Here is a 19,554-nt window from a genome sequence, read left to right on the forward strand (position 1 = left end):
GGGATGGGGGATTTCACTGGTTTACTATTCCCGGATATCCCCCTGAGCAGAGAGCTCAGACACCCAGCAGTGCTCTCCAGGTCAGCAGCACCTGGTACTCTGATGGAAGAAACACAGTTTTCTGCTAAAAACTAGAATATTGGTGAAAAATTAGCTGAATGCCGTGAGCACAAGAGGAGAAGGAGGCACAGGGCCAACTAATTAAACACCGAGATCAAAATTTAGCTTTTAAAAGGGGCCCAGACAAGAAGCTCACACCTTAGCCATGTACCAAAATGCCTGGAAATTAGTATCTCCCTGTACTAGAGAAAATTGCTTTGCAAACAGAAAAGGCATTTCTGAAAGAAACCTCTTTTGGCCTGATCTCCTCCATTCCCTTGCCATGGAGCACACAGGAGGGATGGCTGAGGAGCAGCTCAGACCCTGCAGCACCATCCCAGGTTTGCTCAGTTCCTGGGAAAATTAACACAAGCCAAGTGGTTTGAAAGGATCCAGGCATGTGGATTAACAGCAGCAACAGGCCCCCAAAGAAACAGTTCAAACAACCAAATTCCAAATATTTGTAAGTAGTCAAGAATTTGCAAGCCTCTCATGGGCTGAAATTCCCTCATATGCAAAGCTTCTGTGCAAATAACAAAACAAACCCCCAAAATTCCGCAGAGATGACCCAGGTTAATCCCACCCTATAAATCCTTCCCTGAAAGCCGTACACAAACCCCGGGCTGGTCACAGCACAAAGCAAAGCCCAACATTACCACCTGGTGGAAATCCTCTTCTGCTACAGCCACAAGCAGAAAAAACACTAAATTGATTCAGTTTTAGGCAGTGGCAGAGTGTTACACCAGCCTCGAGCTCAGTCCTGCACACCGAGGGACCACCAGCAGCTGTGGGTTTAAAACCCACAAGTTTGGCAGCACAGCAAAATTACTTTCTCTAGGAGAAAGGCAACGAGCCCACATGCAGAGCAGTCTCCACATGCCCACACTGTTTCCCTTGATTTCATCTAGAGATGCCAGAGAAGATGCCCGAGAAGGAATTTTTTTTTTTTTAGTAAGATAAGACAAAATTTACAGATTGATAAATTGTGACAGCCACAGAAGACTCAGTGTTACCCTAAACACCAACATCAAACCCAGCCATTTAGGAGCCCAGGTGTCAGCAATAGGGATTTTGGACTCTTTGAAGCAATAATTTAATATTCACATCTTTTGTTATTGCCAAATTGTTTGAACCCCCTGTTGCAGAGACCCCCAATTCCCAGGCAGAGGTTGTTGAGCCTGCATTGCTGAACAGCAGAGCACAGCCCAAAGAGGAAAAACAGGGAGGAAAGAGTGACTGCTGAGGCTGAGAAAAACAGCACAAACAATCCAGCTGTAGCCAAAAAAAAAAAAAAAAAAAAAAAAAAAAAAAAAAGAGGTCATATGTCCCTCAACTTTATAGCAGCCCAGACACAGAACCCTGTTCGGGCAATCTCCAGCCTGCTGAACAGTGACCACGGGGCTCTCTGCTGGACCCCATCAGCACTTGGGAGCTGGTGGATGGCTGCCAGGCTAAAGGCACCAGGAAAGCAGAGAAGGGGGATGGGAAAATGCAGAGCCAGAGAGGCAAAAAGTGAGAAACAGGAATGAGATGCAAATAGAGACAATCAAGGAGTGTGAACTCTGAAAAGAAAGAGGTGGGACAAAAAGGAAAAGGGAAATTTAAATGGTGGGAAAGTAGAGTAATATTTGTAAGAAAAAGCAGAGAAATATAACTGGAAGGTAAATTGGAAAACTGAGGAAAGGGACTGACCAGGAAGACCAATGTGTGCAGGTGAGCAAGGTGACCTCATACATCCCTGCTGAAACAGCCCTTCCCCTGGGCTCCATCCTGCTCCACTCATTTAGGAAGGCAGAGTCCATATGTACCTCTTCAGCACAACCCCCCTTCTCTCTGACTGGAGAGCCAGAACCTCACCCCATCTCCCTGCAGACACCCACACCTGCCCACACTCACCCTCACTGACAGGCTTCCTCAGCTCCACTCAAATCCACTGCGAGCCTGGGGCCAGTGGCAGCTCAGCCTCAGCCTCTCTGCCCCAACCCACCCTCCAAGCCAAGTGAAAAAAACAAACCACAAGCTCTAACACCACCACCACCCCCCAAATTTCCCAGCACCTGGAAGGGTGGTACGAGTAAGTCTTACTTGGAAGGAAGATAATATTAAAATCCCAGCAGCACAGCCTGTTACCATTGTGCAATGAAGAAATCCCAGGGCTGAAGCAGGGACCTGTCCTACCAGAGCCTGCCCTGTGTGATTTTGATGGGAGTGAGGGAAGTGCCCTGGCTTTTATCAGTGGCTGAGCAGGAGGCAACAAGCTCAAGCTCAGGAATGAACTTTATCTGGTGGCACCAGTTCCCAAGGAGTACCTGCAAAAGAGGAAGGATCTCACTTAATGGCATTGTGGTTTGAGGCTCCATGAGTGTTACTGCAAATGCCTTGCTTTAGGGAAAGGAGAGGGGAAGAGGGTCCATTCAATCTAGTCCACTGCTTCTGCTTCTTCAGGAGAGTCCAGTGGAACACAGACAGCACAGTGTGAGTCTGAGGGGAAGCAGAAAACAGGAGGGAGTGGAAGGGACTGGACACAGACGGTGGAGAAAGGAAAACAACGATAAAAAGCCAAATGAGGATAGAGGAGATGGAGCATTTCTGTGCATAACTGTGGCTCAGGGCAGACTGAGCACTGAGGGTGCATCACTGGCACTGAGGAAAGGCCACGAGAGCATCTGAACTGCAACAAGCGCAGCAACATCCCCCCAGGATTCTGCACGACAACCCAGGGAGCAAAGGCTGTGTGAGGATGCAGAGCCTCCCAGGGCAGGACTAAGCAGAGCCCAGAGCTAGAGAGTGATCACAACCAAGTCCCTGCTCTCCAAAGAGCTGGCCTGGGGGTGCAGCTACCATTCCCCAGGGACTCAGAAGGCATGGGAGCATCAGTAGCAAAGTACAATTCCCATTTTAATATGGGAAGGTACAAGGCAAGGAGAGAAGTGCCACTGATCCACTGTTATCAGTATTTATATTATGCCAGTAGCTTATGAGCAATAAAAATATCCAAGGACAATTTTATAGGCCAGATTCACTGCCCACTTGAGACACAGCCACAACAATAGTTTGCTACACTGTCTTGCACAGAAAGGATCTGAGGTCTTCCAAGTCCAGAATTCTTGGAGAGAATCTCGGAGAGATTGTCTCCTGGCAGGAGACAAATGCATTGCTGGGAGACCTGGAAGAGATGTACAAATGGTTGAAAAATATATCTAAAATGGCAGAAGTGATGTTTAATTGTTTCCACATACCATTTAGCAGTGAGTAGTAAAAAAATTAAATAAAGCATGACGAGGCCTTGCCAAGGATGAATGAAAAACGAATGGGGACCTGAAAAAATCCAGGAGTAAGAAATTAGCAATTACCTGGAACTTGCCATTGTGACCACGTTGCACACAGCAGCCACACTCAGTGCAAAGCTCAGTCCCATGAATTGGAAGCAAAAGTTCCCCCCACAGCAGGGAGCAGAATTGTCAGAGAGTGCTGGGAGCAGAGTTCCAAGGAGCTGCGAGCATCGCTTTACACCAGGGAATGCAACCAGAGCTCAGGGCACTGGTTTACCCCCCTCAGGGACCCCTCTCACAGAAGGGAGGCTGACCCAAAGTACTGGTGTGAAGGAGGCATTTACCCCTGTGGAGCAGCGTCCTGCCCGTAACCCAAGGCCGTGTCACAGCTGTCCCTTCAGCGAGGGAAGGGATCCCCACACATTTGCTGTCACCGATATCAAGGAATTTGGTGCCAGGTCTGCACCGAGAGATCCCGTGACACAGGACTAATGACACACTGCTGGCACTGTGGCTTCACACGCCTTTAACCTCAGGCACCCACAGCCATTCAACAGGTACACATGGTATTAGAGGTGCTGGTAACATCCCCAAATCACAAAACAACTAACAAAGGCAAAATTCCTGTGACTTCCAAGAAAAAGACACTGTGCACAGACCCAGAACAGGCAGCAATTTTGTAAATATCACAGAATCACAGAAGGCTTTCAGTTGGAAAGGACCTCAAAGCTCATCTCATTCCAACCCCCCCTGCCATGGGCAGGGACACCTTCCACTAGACCAGGTTGCTCCAAACCCCATCCAACCTGGCCTTGGACACTTCCAGGGATGGGGCATCCACAGCTTCTCTGGGCAATAAATCCATCCAGCAAGCTGACATTGCTCAGGCCCACGACTGTCAGTGCAGTCCTTGATTAATCTCTCCAAGCTGCAGAGAAGAAACAGGTTGTTTTCAGAATTCAGGCAAAGGCTGCCACCATCTGCCTCTCTAGACTTCACTGTCACCCGAAGTGACAAACGGGCTTCCTCGTGCCTCTGCCCTTGGATGAGCTCCATCCCAAAAGAGCTGCAAGTCAAACGTTTTTCAGCCACAATAACCTTTATAGACAAACAGAAAAACTCCATAAACCATGTTAGCCTACAGTGGAGTTGAGATCTTTATCCTTCTCCTAAATGTCCGTCAAACTTTTGCACTTCCATCAGACATTCATCCTCTACTCCTGCTCTGCCATTAGTGTTAGAAAGGAAAAAAAATTTGTCTAATATGGAATTTAATTCCATGAATTTTCACCACCATGGGTGTGGTCAGACTTCTTTTTGCAATAGCCTCTTACAACTTTAGTCTCCTCCTCCAGCCTCGATTCAGTCTCTCTCCAGGTTGGATTTAAGCTCAGTTCTTTTAATCTTCCTGAATAGGCCATTTTACCTCTGTAAATCCAGAACCCATGGAGGAGAATAGCTGTCATAACTTATATCCTGGTCGCCTTTGTAACAGGCACAATCTACTGCTTTCATGGTTTTACATACAATAGCCAAACCAGACTGATTAAACCCATAAGAGAACACATTTAAAGGAGCCATTTATCACCAAACCTATTACTTTATAGTAGACATTCTTAAATGAGGGACTGGTTTATTAAGCCAGTTCCATCAGGGAGGATGCTCATGCTTTCTGTTTGATGGAAAAATGAATGCTTAAGGAGCAGACACTTTTCAGGGCAGCACAGGAGAAACAGTAAATTGGAAGCAGCTCTGAACACAGGATTGGGCCTCAGAAATACCCTACAGTCAGATTACTTTTTGGGGGCATTCTGGAAAGCTTTCCAGCATGGGATCACTGAATTTGGGTCACACATAGTCCAGACCCTTCCTGCAGGACAGACAGTCATGTGCACTGTATCAAAGGGAGCAGAATTAATTACTGAGGTTCTGTGGAGCTGACAGAGAGGAACTATGGAAGACGGCTGTGAAAATAAACACTGCCTACCACCAGTAACAAATGGTGTTCCCTTTCTTTCTTACTTTTTTTTTTTTTTAATAAATCAGGAAATTACTTTTGCAACTGCTACTCCTTCGCCCTCATCTTTCATCCCAGAGGACAGTGTCATTACCCAGGCTGTGAAGCATCACAGTCAATGTCAGCCTTCAGAATGTGTGTCATTGATATCTCTATTGTTAATATTATCTATAATTTCTTTCATTGCCTGCAGAACTCACTCAAACCTGTGAAAACAAGCATTGCAAATTCAGGCCTAGACTCAACCAGGTAATTCATAACTGAGAAAAGAGATCATAAATATGGCAGGCTGTAATAGATGTATCAAAGGTGAAGCCCAAAAGAGCCCTGCAGCACACTTCCAGGGTTTCCAAACCAGCAAACACATTTATTGGAAGGCTGAATGGTGCAGTTCATGGCCATTACACACCTGGACAGGTATGGCATACAGTTATTTTTAAATTTGGACATGCTGCTTTCCAATTTGCACATATATCTGCAATGATTTTGCACACAGAACAAACCACTACTTAACTCTGAAGTGTTAAAATTGCTTTGTGATTATCACTCCCCATTCAAAACTTTCCTAAATTGATCAAAAGGGAATCACAGGTTGCAGCTGTTATCTTGCCTTACTACTGGAAACCTCCAGCATGAATGTTATTGCCTTTAAATATTGAATGTTTGAAGGAGGAAGCAAAGGAACATTTTTCATAAGAAGCATATCATAAACTAGGAGGTGATGGAATTCATTTCATCAAGTATTTCCAGAGATGTTTCCCAGCCAGTTTGTTGTTTACCTTAAGTGATCACAAATAGTATCTTCCACTTGTTGGGCACGGGAGGTATCTGTGAAAGGCCATCTTTGACATTTGTCTGACAATTTCCTATGCTGAAAAGCACTCTGATTCCCAAATGGACCACGTGGAGCTTTTGTGGCACAAGAATCATATCGAGGGAGGAACAGCTGCAGTACAGTAAACGCGCTGGAAAAAGCCTCAAGTTGTGCCAGGGGAGTTTAGGGTGGACAGTAGGGAAAATTTCTTCCCTGAAAGGGTGGTCAAGCCCTGGCACAGACTACCCAGGACAGTGGTGGAGTCACCATGCCTGGGGGGATTTAAAAAGACACGTGGCCCTTGGGGACATGGTTTAGTGGTGGCCTTGGCAGTGCTGGGATTGGACTCGATCTTAGAAGACGTTTCCGACCTGAACAATTCTGTGATTTTTACAGGTCACTATTTCTGACACTCTCTCTGTAAGATATAGCCTCTGTTTGCAAAGTTTTACCACCCCTGGTAACCCCCTTACCAGCTCGTGCCAGTGCAAGCACAGTTTTACAGAGATCAGCCTTACCTGGAACAGAAAGAACCCAATCACCACCAGTTCCTCATGTCCCACCTTTCAGCACTGTGTCAGAGTAAGGTGGTTGTCACTTGCTGTGGTGCAACTCACCCTTGGAGCAGCACATTCCATCTGTTCCCACCTCCCTGTGCATCTGCAGCTCACGGGGTGACAGCCCCACCTTCCACCCCCTGTGTGGGGCTGCTGTGGGGCTTCACCGCCACCCTGACAGCCACTATCACAAACCTCTCTGGTCATTTCCCTCCTCACTCTCCCAGAAAGCCCTTCCTTGAGAGAAAAGCCAAGATTAAACACAGGTTTGTATTCAGGTCTCGAAAATGGACTCACTTCCAACATCCCTCATTTTAACCTCATCTGTTCATCACTCCATAAATATCAACCTGCAAAGCTCTGGACATGTTGCAGTTTAGATCTGTGCTGTCCCCTCAGATTTAATGACTCCTGAATGTCCATTCATCCTTATGCATCCCCTGGGGACAAAATCAGAGCCAGAGCTCTATGAGAAGATTGACAGGCAACCATTTTATGAAATATTTTTCAGAGAAAAATGTCCGCAAAACATCCGTTGGACTTTAAAACAAAAATTACACCAGCTCATGTATCCTACAGTTCTGACAGGTCAGACAAAAGCATTTTTAGACATATATGTATACATTTATATACAAATAATATAAATGTCTATAACTTAGTTATATATATTTAATATTATTGTATGTTGTCACATCGTAGAAATATTTCTACATCGCTTAAATAAATATTTATACATATAAAAATATATATCAATGGTAAATATATTATTTAAAGGTCACAGTTCACAAAGCCAGCCAGCTGTGTTGAAAAAGAGAAAAGGGCAATTTTTACAGAGAGTGACCTTTGCCCAGAGCTGGGGCTGCCTTCTGGAAACTGCCTTTTTGGTCTTAGAAAGTTTCAGAAGTTTAGTTTAACTTTGTTCCTTATCAAAAAGAAAAGTAATACTTTCTTGGAAGATAAAGACTGTCTTAATGATGGTTTAAATCTGAGCAACCTCAAAAAGAGCATTTTCTTCCAGAGAGCTTGATTCTTCAGCTTAACAGGTGTTACTCAACAGAGAAACCCCATTTGTTTTCCCTTTCTTTACCCTGTATCAAACCCAGCTCCTTTCCTGCAGCACAGCTACCTGGTCACACAGTCCTGCCAAATACTTGTGCACCCATCACTCCTCTTTAGCCACAGAGCAGTGCACTTTTCCTTCCCTTCCTTAGGGGTGTTCTCCCACATCAGGCACCTTCCCAGTTTTCCCTGTCCGATTCCACGCCATGATTTTGGTTTTATGCATTTATCCTTTATCACTGCGACCTTCTCTAATTTCTACTCCCACACTCACCTTCCACATTCTCTGGTCACACGTTTGACACTCCTCCTTCTGCTGACTCCACGCCCAGTAACTCTCCAAACAGGATTTCTGTGAGGAACACACCACCTCTTCCCAGGAGATCTCACCAGTTCATTCAGGTCTCCTTCCTTCCTCTTTTCCTTTACACAAAAACACCTCGGATTTTGCTCCCTGTGTTCCGAGCATCACCAGTGCCAGGGCTGCACCCACCCCCATCCGCTGCCATCTCACATTCCAACTAACCAGAGTTGTGAATCTGAAATGGTTCTGTCTCTCCTTGCTCTCTGCATTTAAAGATCAGTAATTCCTCAGCTGTGCTGACACAGCACAGGAGCCCAGACACAAATTTCCTCTCTCTGCCAGCAACCTGGGATGGTCCCAGCCCTGGGGTAACAGCCCACATTATTATCCTCTTTTCCTTGCACCAGTACAGGAATAGAGGCATGGGGCTGTGCACCACCAGACTGGCCTGGAATCTACAGTACAGCCCTCTGAGTTCACACACCAACTTGCAAAAAATACCTTTCCCTTGTGAGCAGCCTTATCCTTGGCAGGATGCTCCCGATTCCCACTTCTGAGCATGTTCCCGTGGAAGAACATTCCACTGGACCACGAGATGACTGAGTGCTCAAGCAGTCACACTAAACAGCGATGTGATACGACAGCAAGGAAGTTTCTGGCCTTTATTTGAAGGCTTTTACCAGTTACAGTAAGAATTGTCATTGCAAACCAGGAATTTTTTTAAAAAACGAATAATAAAAGTTAAAAAACCAAACAAACAAACATCCACGAGTCCACCTGCAAGTAAGACATGTTGGTACAGAAAGGAGATGTGCGCTTTTGCTTCTTCCATCCTGTTTGTTTTTCAAATAACTGATAAACTAAGATACTAGGAAAGGTTGGATGCTATTGGAATCATTCCAGCAGGTGAGCATTTAAAATTAACAGCATATACTGTACCAGGGTAACAGAGTAGCTACGTTAAATCTATGGGTTTGAGTTGGGCTTATTGTAATTTGCTTCCCAAAAAAGGACATTAAAAAACAGATTATGCCAAGATATCTGTAACAGAGCCATAAGTTGACTCTATGAGTTTGTCCCCATTCTATTTATAACTCATCTTGGTAGCAAAGAAGTGATGGAAGCAACTGGAAATCTGAGCAGTGTGTGACTGACCAGATTGCCACTGCAATTCAGCTTTATAATGCACGTCCAATATGTCCACACATCCATCAGCCTCCCAAGGCACACCAGCAGGAATTCTGACTCAGCATTCTCCTAGCAGAAAAGGCTGTTTACTTGCTTTGTCCAAAATCAACCCATTTGATGACCTGGGTGCTTCCCAGTTCCACGCACACAATCCTGTTAAGAAAGAGATTTGAAGCAACCAGGTCCCAGTGCACAACTTCTGGCCTCTCGAAAGTCATCTTCACCTTCAGCCACATCCTGCTGCCATCTTTTGCTTTGAGTTGCTGGAATAATGGAGTATTTAGAGTCGAAAAAAATATGCTTCCGACTTCAAAGCAAGGAAGTAATGGTAAAGAAGATTTTATGTGCATCAAACCCCAGTTCTATGTCTGTGCTTGTGCAGTCCAGCCCCAGCTGTGCCACACCAGCAGGCAGTGCCAGCAGTGCCTGTTCTCCAGAGTAAGGCACCCACAGAGCCCTCAGGGGCAGGGAGGGTGCTCCCCAGCACGGGAGCAGCCCTGCAGGGATCACTTCCCATTCCAAGGTCAGATAAACCCCATGAGCACTTCTCTGCAGATACTGGTCTGTGCACACAGCTGTGACAGGAGAATTGAAGCTCATCTATGAAACGCACTTCAAATCAAACAAATCAACTCAGTTTACAGTCAGTCTGCTCACAGAGCCTGTTGACAGAAACAATTAACATCTCATTTGTTTATAATTAATAAACCAGTGTTTTAGCAGTTTTAAAACACGTTAAACACACGTATGTGGCAGCATTCCTGTTACACAGCCCCATTCCAACACCATGAGGAGGAGGAAGTCAACACCACACTCACATCCCATCCACTTGTGGGAGGGAAAAATAAAGAGAGGGGGGGAAAAAAAAAAAAGAAAAGAACTCAAGCAACCATTTCCCCCAGCACACTCCAAAGAAAGTTCCAAGATCACTGTCACTGAGGTTAGCAATGCCTGGGGCTGGAGAATGGAAGCTGAAATTCCAGGTCCTGCAAGCTTCACCACAAAACTACCACGAGCTCCAGCTCTGCCTAATGGTATCTGAAAGCACGAGAGACTCCAGCAGACATGACACTCTTGAAATACAGAACTTTATTTAGAAACTGCTTAAAATAGAAAAACCCTGTCAAGAAAAATCCAAGTCAAATATGGTTTCTCAGTAAAATGGAGTTTTAGGGCAACAAAAGTCTAAAAGGCCACAAGAGAAATAGCACCACTGCAATTTTAAACAATGGCTAGATACTTGCATTTTTGGCATTCACTGAATTTGGGTTTTTCTCTGAACTTCACAAAGATTCATGCACTACACAATTACCATAAAATGCTCTCCTACACACATTTTAGGACAAGCTACCACCAGAAACAAATGAATACAAGCACAACAGGACTGATCAATCTCAGTAGTGAAGGGGGGTCAGAAGTCTTGCAGGATCTTGCCAAACACAACAGTAATGAGGGGCATGATAGCAAAAAAGGACAGTTAAGGAAAGTACTTTAAATATTAATATTTAAGTTAGTCTCAGTACTGTATTTTCTGCAATAACATTAGCTCTGTTAGCCAGCATCTTTTAGTTTTTACCCCAGAAGACTACTGAACTGGCAAGTATTATTAATATGCCCTGGTTTGAAGGGAAAAAGAAAGAAAACAGAAAAATATCATCCTCATATGCTCATTTCACTTTCATTCAAAGCCAGTTGCACAGTGCAAGTCCTGTTACAACCATTGGGTGTGATCAGCATTCCTTGGGATGGGAAAGGGAAAAATGAGAGACCAGAAAGGACTCCAAAAGAAATGAAAATAAACAGAACAAATAAAAACAAGAGCCAGGAAAAAAAATTATTTCTGACGGACATTTTAGGCAGTGAGACTGGATGCCCTTTGCTTTTGTTTTTCTTACAGAAAACACAGTACGTTTTGGCAAAGCCACAATGCCACAGAGAAAGGCTTCAGCACTCTTCAAGGTAATTTATGTGTCTCAGCTGTTCATACTCCCTCTAATCTTGTGACAGGCAACGTTAAGGCCCATTTCATCGAGAACTAATCACTTAGTAAGCAGCTTTACATAGGAATGGAGTTTTGTTTTAATAGCCCCTTTTGAGCACTTGCTGACACAGTGAGATTGCCACGCAAGGCCTCTCGGACAGCAGTGAATGGAGTTAAACAAACGTCTACCCCAATATGAAGCACATAAAATCTCCCATCACATTACTTCAATTTGGCATATGGAAGCATATTTTAAATACTCTTAAGGCATTTATTATAATTTCTGTGCTGCAATTTCACATTAACTCAATCTTTCTGTGAGTCAGAGTCTTTAATTTCTCTACTACACGCCACCTTAGATACAAAAAGAGTCTTCCCACAAACCAGTGTTTTACCAGCAAACCATTCTGCAACGAGTTCCAAATATTCAGCCTCTTGCTCCCTAAATATACCACCTCGATGTGAATACTGCTCTGCTACAGCGTGAGAAAGAGCTCCTAACTCAAACCCACTGTAAAAGTGAAACTTCTGCAAAGTGCACTTTAAGAAGAGGTACTTTTTGCTTATGAAAAGAAACCAGTGAGTCCTCTAAGAATAAAGTGGAGTATTTTACAGTTAAGCACATGATCTGGGGCAAAGAATTCTGATGTTTTTGCTCTGCTGGTACAGTATGTGGTCTGTTAATACTCTTCTTGTTCCTCCTGCGGTGCTCCTTCGTCAGGTATCACAAAGCCTTCCTGAAGGGGAAGAAAACAAGTGCTTTAATGAAAATCTGATGTCAAACCAGTTCCTAGCTACTCTGTGTGCCTTTTTCCCCCCCTTTTACTTCAGATAGGTACCCTTAAGTCACTATTTACAGTGTCAAGATGCATTACCAGAAGTATTTTCCTCATCTTTGATCTATTTGTTACACACTTCTCATGAAAGGCCAACCTTGTTTGCTGCCTGACTATAATTATGCTATCTGCTCCTTTATTACAGGAAAAAGCTAGGCCATAAACCTCATGGGACAAAAAAAAAAAAAATAGAACTAGAAGGAGCCCTGGAAAGCAAACCAGCTTCCAATTACAAGGGCAGGGAGGAACTGTGCAACCCAATTTATAACAGATTACTTACATCTGTGGCATAAAGAATTTCCACAATCCTCTGCAACACTGGATCATTCTCCCCTTCATTCTCCTGGCAGATCAATTCAATGTTCCTCAATTTGCCAAAGTAGAAGTCTCTCTCCTTCTCCAGATCTTCAACAGTAAGTTTCAATACATTGATCTGCCAAGGGGCATCAATAATAATTTATCCACCAGAGACAGAATTCAGTAGGATCTATGCAAAAGGCGGGTCCCCAAAGTTCTCAGAAGGGTGTTGATATGCAAAGCACTTCAGCAGTAACCAAGATATGGGGGGGAGGGGGACTGTGAGAGGAGGAAAAGGGCTATTTCTCAAATTGTAATATTATAATATTGCCACAACAAACATCCAGTTCAACACATGCAAAACCACTTGGAAATTCTAAAGGCTGATTCCATGAAATAGGTAAAGCACTGCCTGCCTGCAGTTCTCCTTGCTCACACATTCTTTCACGACAACTCTCCCGCTGACAGCAGTTTCAGTTGTGTTACACTCAGGATTTCAGTGAAGGAGCAGCTGCTCATAGCTCCGTTGGAATGCTGGGAGAGCTGCAACACAGCTGTGGAAATACTTACCAACCATGCTATGTGTGACACGGCACACACTGGGGTTAAATGTCTGGGCACTCCTGTGCAGGAGGGGTTTCACTCCCATCAGGAGAGCAAGACATTTTAACAAAGGCTTCCAACTACGTGAGTTTAAATGAGCTGACTACATTCAGACAGTTTTCTTCCATTTGCCCAACCCAGACACTTCATGCTGTTGGAGGAACAAACCTGCACACAACTCTGCCAAGCAGAGGTCACTCCCAGGGCTGTGCTGGACCCACCTGCTCGATCAGTCCGGCTGATTCATCGTCTCCTCCACCCTTTTTGACCATCCCAGACCCAGCCTTGGGAGCTGCTGGGGTCCTCTGTGCAACGATGGGCCTCTGCGGGGCTGCAAGATTAATTCACCAATTAACTCTAATTAATTCTCCCTCCTATAAAGGTACTATCCCCCCTCCAAACATGCTTAGGCATGCAAGAGTTTGAAGATATGTTCCTTCCTTGACTCCATGTGACATGTGCTTTTTTTTTTGGCATGGCTTGGCACCAATCCTTGCTATTTTCTCTTTTAGAGAAGACTGTTCTTTCTGTAGCCTCGACACCTGGGTACTACAGCAGCCTCAGTGTTTGAGCCTAACATCTCTGAAACAAGATGCAAAATACTATAAGCCCATACACTAATTTTAAATAGCAACCCAGTCTTCATTTCCCCAGAGTTTTTGATGATCTAGATAATCTTTTAACTAGTTTCTCTACCTGCACTGCCAGTTCCAAGAGATTTTCTGGGTTTGTTCATGACTGGAGCAACAAGATTTGGTGCTATTGTGTCTTGGCCTTGTCGAGCAGCAACAGGATCATACTCCTTCCCATCATAGTTTGCATCAAAAAATTTTTTGAACCACTGAACAAATTCAAAGTTGTCCTGAAATTTTCCTTTCACTAGTTTGTCCACAGGAATTATCTGAAGCAGGGGAAAAAGGAAAAAAAAAATTAGACTCATATTAAGGGTAAAGAACCTCTGTATTTTTATATAAAGTTTTAAAATTAATGCACTCAGAAGACATACAAATCTAATTCTTGTCCAGTCTAGAGAAAATCCTCCTTGACCACAACTATGTCAAATAGTAGGATTTTTGCTAATAATTGGAATGAAAAATAAATCAGGCTCACTGTGAGAGTCCAAATAATTTTAAAAAATTCTGCAGCAAGGTTTCTGCTACATCAAGCTCACACACAAATCTTCCTGTCCACGTGAAGCTGGTTCAGGCAGTGCTGGGTCTGATGAATATGAACTGCTGACCAAATGCACAGCCTGCCAACACACAGAACTGCTACAAGAGCAAAACATCACCTTTATAGCAGATTCCAGCTTCTCTGGAATGGGGTGTGTAACTGAAGATTATTAAAAAGATGCAGCAAATGGTGAAGTCTTGTCTGTAGGTCACGAGCTGAGGTCCACGGCCTGGCAGGGACCAGGAGCCACGACTGTTACATGACCACAGATTCATGGAATCACAGAATGGTTTGGTTTGGAAGGGACCTTAAAGCTCATTCATTCCAACCCCCTGCCATGGATAGGGACACCTTCCACTAGCCCAGCTTGCTCAGAGCTCCATCCAACCTGACCTTAAACACTTCCAGGGATGAGGCAGCCACAGTTTCTCTGGGACACCTGTCCCAGTGCCTCAGTATCCTCACAGGGAAGAGTTTTTTCATAATGACCACTTTCCAAATGACCATTCAGCATTTGGAAACCACACTGGTTGTCCAGGTGTGGACAGACTGCACAAGTCACTGTCCCCAAGCAGAGACTGACTCTGTGTTGGAGCTGCTGCCAGCACACAACAAGCTGTCTTCTTAAAGAAGGAAAAAGCTTTAACACAGGATGTTCTACATCCTACCAAACACACTGTCTGTCACTATCACCTGGATAAATCCCCCTTCCATAAGCAGAACTGTCATTTGATCTGAACAAGCTTTTTCACAGATCTCATTTTCACTCACTAAAAATCACAGGGTTTAATACCTGTAGGTATTTAAAAGCTGTGTAGATGTGGCCCTTGGGGACATGGTTTAGTGGTGGCCTTGGCAGTGCAGGGGGCACAGTTAGAATCAATGGTCTTAGAGGGCTTTTCCAACCTTAACAATTATATAGTTCTATATACTGGTAAAGAAGAACTTGAAATCCTTAGGACTATCACAGCAGTAGGTTATGGGAGCACACCTCATATAAACATGGTCCAAAAAAGGAAGTTCGGGCAAACCTTATCCAATAGAAATTTCAATATTAGTCAACATAAGTTGCACAGAATTAAAATGGAAACATTCACCTCCTCGTTAAGAACAAGAAACCTGCTCTTGGCTGCAGTAAAGCAGATCATGTCCTAAATGAATTGAGGACCCCAATGCAAACCAAAACCAAAAGTTTTGAGATTTACAAACCAAAAGCAAATTCTGTTCCCAGATTTAGTCAACTCTAAATCTGAAAGTACATCCCATCTACACCAACATTAAGAGCACAGAGAAATCAGTTACAGCCCAGCTTACTTTGTCAACACCCATTCGTTTAAAACCTGCTTGTAGAACCTTGAAGTTTTGAATGTACTCATGTTCCAATTTTGCTTGAAACTTCACTTTCTTGAGTGCTACAGAACCTGGGAAGAGCATGTCCATGAACTGACAGTATGCAGCACCTGCCAAAAGGAAAAGAACACAAATCCTGGGATGAATTAAGTCAGCTCAGCTCACTAACCTTCACAAATTACTTTCCAGTTAGATCAGCAAACTGACCTGACTCCTCAGCTACACAAGCCCTTAAAGGCAACAAAGGCAAGAAGACAGGAACCTTCAGTCTCCTTTTTTGTGCAGCATGGCTGCAGATAAGCTTATGGGAGCTGCAGAACCAAACTTTTGGGCTCATTACCTGAACTCTTATGAATAAGAGCAATCCTGCCTCCACAGTTCAAAGGTAAAAAGAAAAATCCAATGAGTAATTTGACTTGCCTTTCTTCGTGGATATCAGTACAGATCTGAGATGTTACATGTGTCCAACAGGCATGTAATCTCCTCTTAACAACACTAATAGCACTAAATCAGAAAAAGCATTATTCTAAAAATCGCATTTCACCATTATCCAAATTTACTTCCTAGAAATAGAAGCTATACACAATTCAAGGTGCCCTCCAAGATAAAAGGCCAATTAAGCTGGATTATATTTAAAACAGGCCTTAATCAAAGAACTGAAATAAGATAGTGTTTCTATTAATTTTAAATCCTTCATGTCCTCTAATTCAGCTCTTGCTGTAATAAGAGCAAGAGAGGGATTCAGTTCAGCCACAAAGAGCAGATAATCACCTCCAAAAATCAGGTTTTGTAGAATATACACACACAGTAAAAAAAAAAAAAAAAAAAATTAAACTAGATCATCACTCTGAAGTGATGATACACAAGCATGTGCCACTGAAAACACCAGCACAACATCTGGAGCATTATTCCCCCACCAGCATGAATTAATTAAGGAGTAATGGGAACCCTAACCTAAACCATCAAACAGCTACACAACAAGCTTTTGGGAGCTATCTGAAAACCAAGAAGTAATATATAACAGCATTGCCCCAAACTACTCTATTCATCTCAACCACATTCTATAATAGTTCACTTTCCATCAAGATATTTTGTAGGGGCTCCCACTTTCACCTGCTACCAGAAGACTGACATCATCCACTGATGCAAATTAAAAAAGAAAAAAAAAAAACCCACACCAAAAAAAAACAACTCTTGCTGTTTGCTCTCCACTGTCTCTCAGTTCACTTGCTGCAGAACTCCAATCCCAACTCAAACACAGAGGACTTGCCAGAAACCAGGGGTTTGCTCACTACTGGCAGTCTGAGAGATAAGCATGATCAAAAGAGGGATCACAGCGTAAGTCAAAGGTCATCTTTTGTGCATTTATGCAACCTCAAACTGTTGCTGTTACTACTGCCCTTGCCAAAGGCAGCAAAGCAAGCTTGGGAACTCCTGCTTCCACAGGACTAGGACAGCAAAAGCCACTTCATACCTGCCAAGGCACAAGGCATTTCTGCAGACACAGGAAAGGGACGTTAGTCAGCGTGTACCTCAACAGCTCTCAGTCTTTCTCTCAAACCAGGTGAGCTGAAATTCTGCAGACCCAGCACTAATCACCCTCACTTCAACACAGGGCTCTCACAGCATTGAACACTCACACCAGTGCACAACCTCTCTGCTGTGCAAATCAACCCTGCACACGACAGGCTTTTAACCTGCCCATCCGAAAGCAGACAGTGCTTATCACTTCCCTTCCTTCTGTGGGTGTAGATCTTTAGTTCCTTCACCCTCACAGTTTTTTCTCCATCATCACATTAGACAAAAGGCACCACAAATACCTGTTCAGATGTCTGTCTTGAGTCCCCTGCTACTCTGTAATCTTTGGGGTTGTTTTTTTCCAGGCTGTATCGACAGTCCCAAACTTATTTTAAATTTGTTCCCCTTTTATTCCACATCTCTCATCCCATGAGTAACACCTTAAGTCAAAGACACTATATGAGCTACACTTCCACTTTTCACTGAGTGCCTGTTGCAGTCACCCAAATCATCTCATACTCAGGCTGCATTTCTAGCCTTGGGTTTTTTTCAGCTCTACAAACTATTATCTTTTATTCATTCCTACAAGCCTCCTCCTTCCACACTTCCCTCCCTATTACAACATTTGACTCCATTACTATACCACAACAACTTCCCCTTTTCTGTCTATAACTGTACATGAGATTCAGCTGTGCTGAAGTCAGCTCAGGCCCAGCTAAGCTGGGCTGACACAGACTGACATGCCCTGGGACCAGAAGGAGTTGTAAAAGTCCTGCAGGTGACCCCACGAGTCACCAGTTTGCCTTCCTCACACTCCAGTGCTCTTCTATAATTCACAGTTGTCTTTGCTAGTTACACGTGTTAAGACTTACTCTACCCATTGAGACTCAATGCTTAATTCCTCATGGGAAAGCACCCTCTTCCTCAGTCTTTTTTTCACATTATTGCCCATTCCTTATGGCACCTATGCTGTAGTGAGTCAAGAGAACATGCCTTTTCATTACACTGCCATTAACAACCACTTCAATAACACTCCAACCATAACTGGCTCATAACGCTGACCACGCATCTGTTCACACCAGGAACTAAGCCAGGAGCAGGACAGCAGGGCAGCACAGAGGGCTCACACTGCACAGCTGCACCTCTGCAGAACCAGGGTGCACATCCCATTCGGGACTCTATTTGGGACACCGACTCCTCACCTGAGCACAGCTGTTCGATCTTGGTCAGCGTCAGCTGCAGAGACTCATTGATCCACGCCAGCATGTCATGTCGGCTCAAGTTATCGCTGGTCACTGAAGTAGAATACACATTCACTGCCATTTTCTGAAAGACACAACCGGAGGTGTGAGTGCCGCAGACGCCGGTCCCCCGCGCTCAGGGGCTGTGTGGAGGTGGAGCCGCTTCCTTTCGAGCCTTCCCGACACGCCAGCGAGCGCATCGCGACGGAGCTGCCCGCTGCCAACAGCTGGGCGGACCCTCCCTCCCCACGGCCGCCCGGGGCTCGGCTCCGCGATTTCCCAGGAAAAATTCGCACCGAGGCGCTCACGTGGGAACCGCTGAAAAGGAATCACGGCCGCGGCAAGTCACTCATCCCCTCTCTTCCCCAGCGCCACCGGGAACGGCCGGAACACTTCCTGCCCGGCTCACGGTATCTCCCGCGGGATCAGCCCCGAGCGGCCGCTCCCCGCCCAGCCCCGCCGGCACAAAGCGGAGCCGCCGCCGCAGCTGCCGCCGGGCAGGGCCGCCCGCGCCGCGGGGCGGGGCACGGCCCGCTCGTACCCCCCATACACAGCCCCCAACCCATCCTCGCCGCCCCCCGCCGAGCGCTCCGCTCCGCCACCGCACCCCCGCCCGCGGAGGGGCGCGGCCCGGCCCTGCAGGCCTCGCGCCGGTCCCCTCACAGCGGCGGCGCCCCGCCGGGCCGCCCCCCGTGCCCCCCGTGTCCCCCGGAGCGCGGGGTCCCCCCCTCCCGCGCGGCGGCCCCGGGCCCGGCCCCGGTACCTGCGCCGCGCTCGCCCCGTCGGCCCCGCGTTCAAACCGGCCCCGCCCGCCCTGACCGGGACCGCGTCACGCGCTCGCTGCGCGCCTGCGTCACGCGCGCGTCACGGCCCCGCGCGGGGAGCGCCGCGCGCCGGGACGGGCCGGCGAGAAGGGGAGGGAGGGCGGGGCCGGTTGCTAAGGGGCGGGGCCAACAGCAGCGTTGCTACGGATGTAGGCCACGCCCATCCGCACTGCCCCGCCCCGCGGGCTCGCCCGCCATTGGCGGAGCCGGTGGCCCCGCCCACACCGAGGGGTCCCGCGTGCCCGAGGGGTCGCGCGGGGATCGGGAACGAGGGAGTGGCGGGGGAATGCCGGGACCGACCCCCGGGTACAGCCGGGACCGACCACCCGGTACAGCCGGGACCGACCACCCGGTACAGCCGGGACCGACCACCCTGCACCGACCACCCCGCACCGAGCACTAGGTACCAACCCGGTACAGC

At 46.0% G+C, this 19,554-nt stretch overlaps 1 protein-coding gene across 1 annotated transcript; it reads right to left on the reverse strand.

The window, feature by feature from the left end:
• Positions 1-8,770: 8,770 nt before the first annotated feature.
• Positions 8,771-19,193, reverse strand: MAPRE1 (microtubule associated protein RP/EB family member 1). The gene is made up of 7 exons (XM_064673792.1): positions 19,073-19,193; positions 18,271-18,394; positions 15,515-15,660; positions 13,724-13,928; positions 13,249-13,358; positions 12,408-12,560; positions 8,771-12,028 (listed from the first exon to the last, which is right to left on the reverse strand). The coding sequence occupies exons 2-7, from the start codon at positions 18,389-18,391 to the stop codon at positions 11,972-11,974; spliced, it is 792 nt and encodes a 263-aa protein (XP_064529862.1). The 5' UTR covers positions 18,392-18,394; positions 19,073-19,193; the 3' UTR covers positions 8,771-11,971.
• Between the last annotated feature and the right edge of the window lie 361 nt (positions 19,194-19,554).

This window comes from Pseudopipra pipra, chromosome 17 (assembly GCF_036250125.1).
Source record: "Pseudopipra pipra isolate bDixPip1 chromosome 17, bDixPip1.hap1, whole genome shotgun sequence".
Classification (NCBI taxonomy): Eukaryota; Metazoa; Chordata; class Aves; order Passeriformes; family Pipridae; genus Pseudopipra; species Pseudopipra pipra.

What these genes read in the sequence shown, in the direction of transcription:
- MAPRE1 (XM_064673792.1), bottom strand. Translation starts at nt 18,391, where the DNA reads ATGGCAGTGAATGTGTATTCTACTTCAGTGACCAGCGATAACTTGAGC. An exon ending in GATCGAACAGCTGTGCTCAG is followed by an intron (nt 15,661 to 18,270) that starts GTGAGGAGTCGG and finishes TCCTTTTGGCAG; the next exon opens with GTGCTGCATACTGTCAGTTC. An exon ending in AACGAATGGGTGTTGACAAA is followed by an intron (nt 13,929 to 15,514) that starts GTAAGCTGGGCT and finishes CCCCTGCTTCAG; the next exon opens with ATAATTCCTGTGGACAAACT.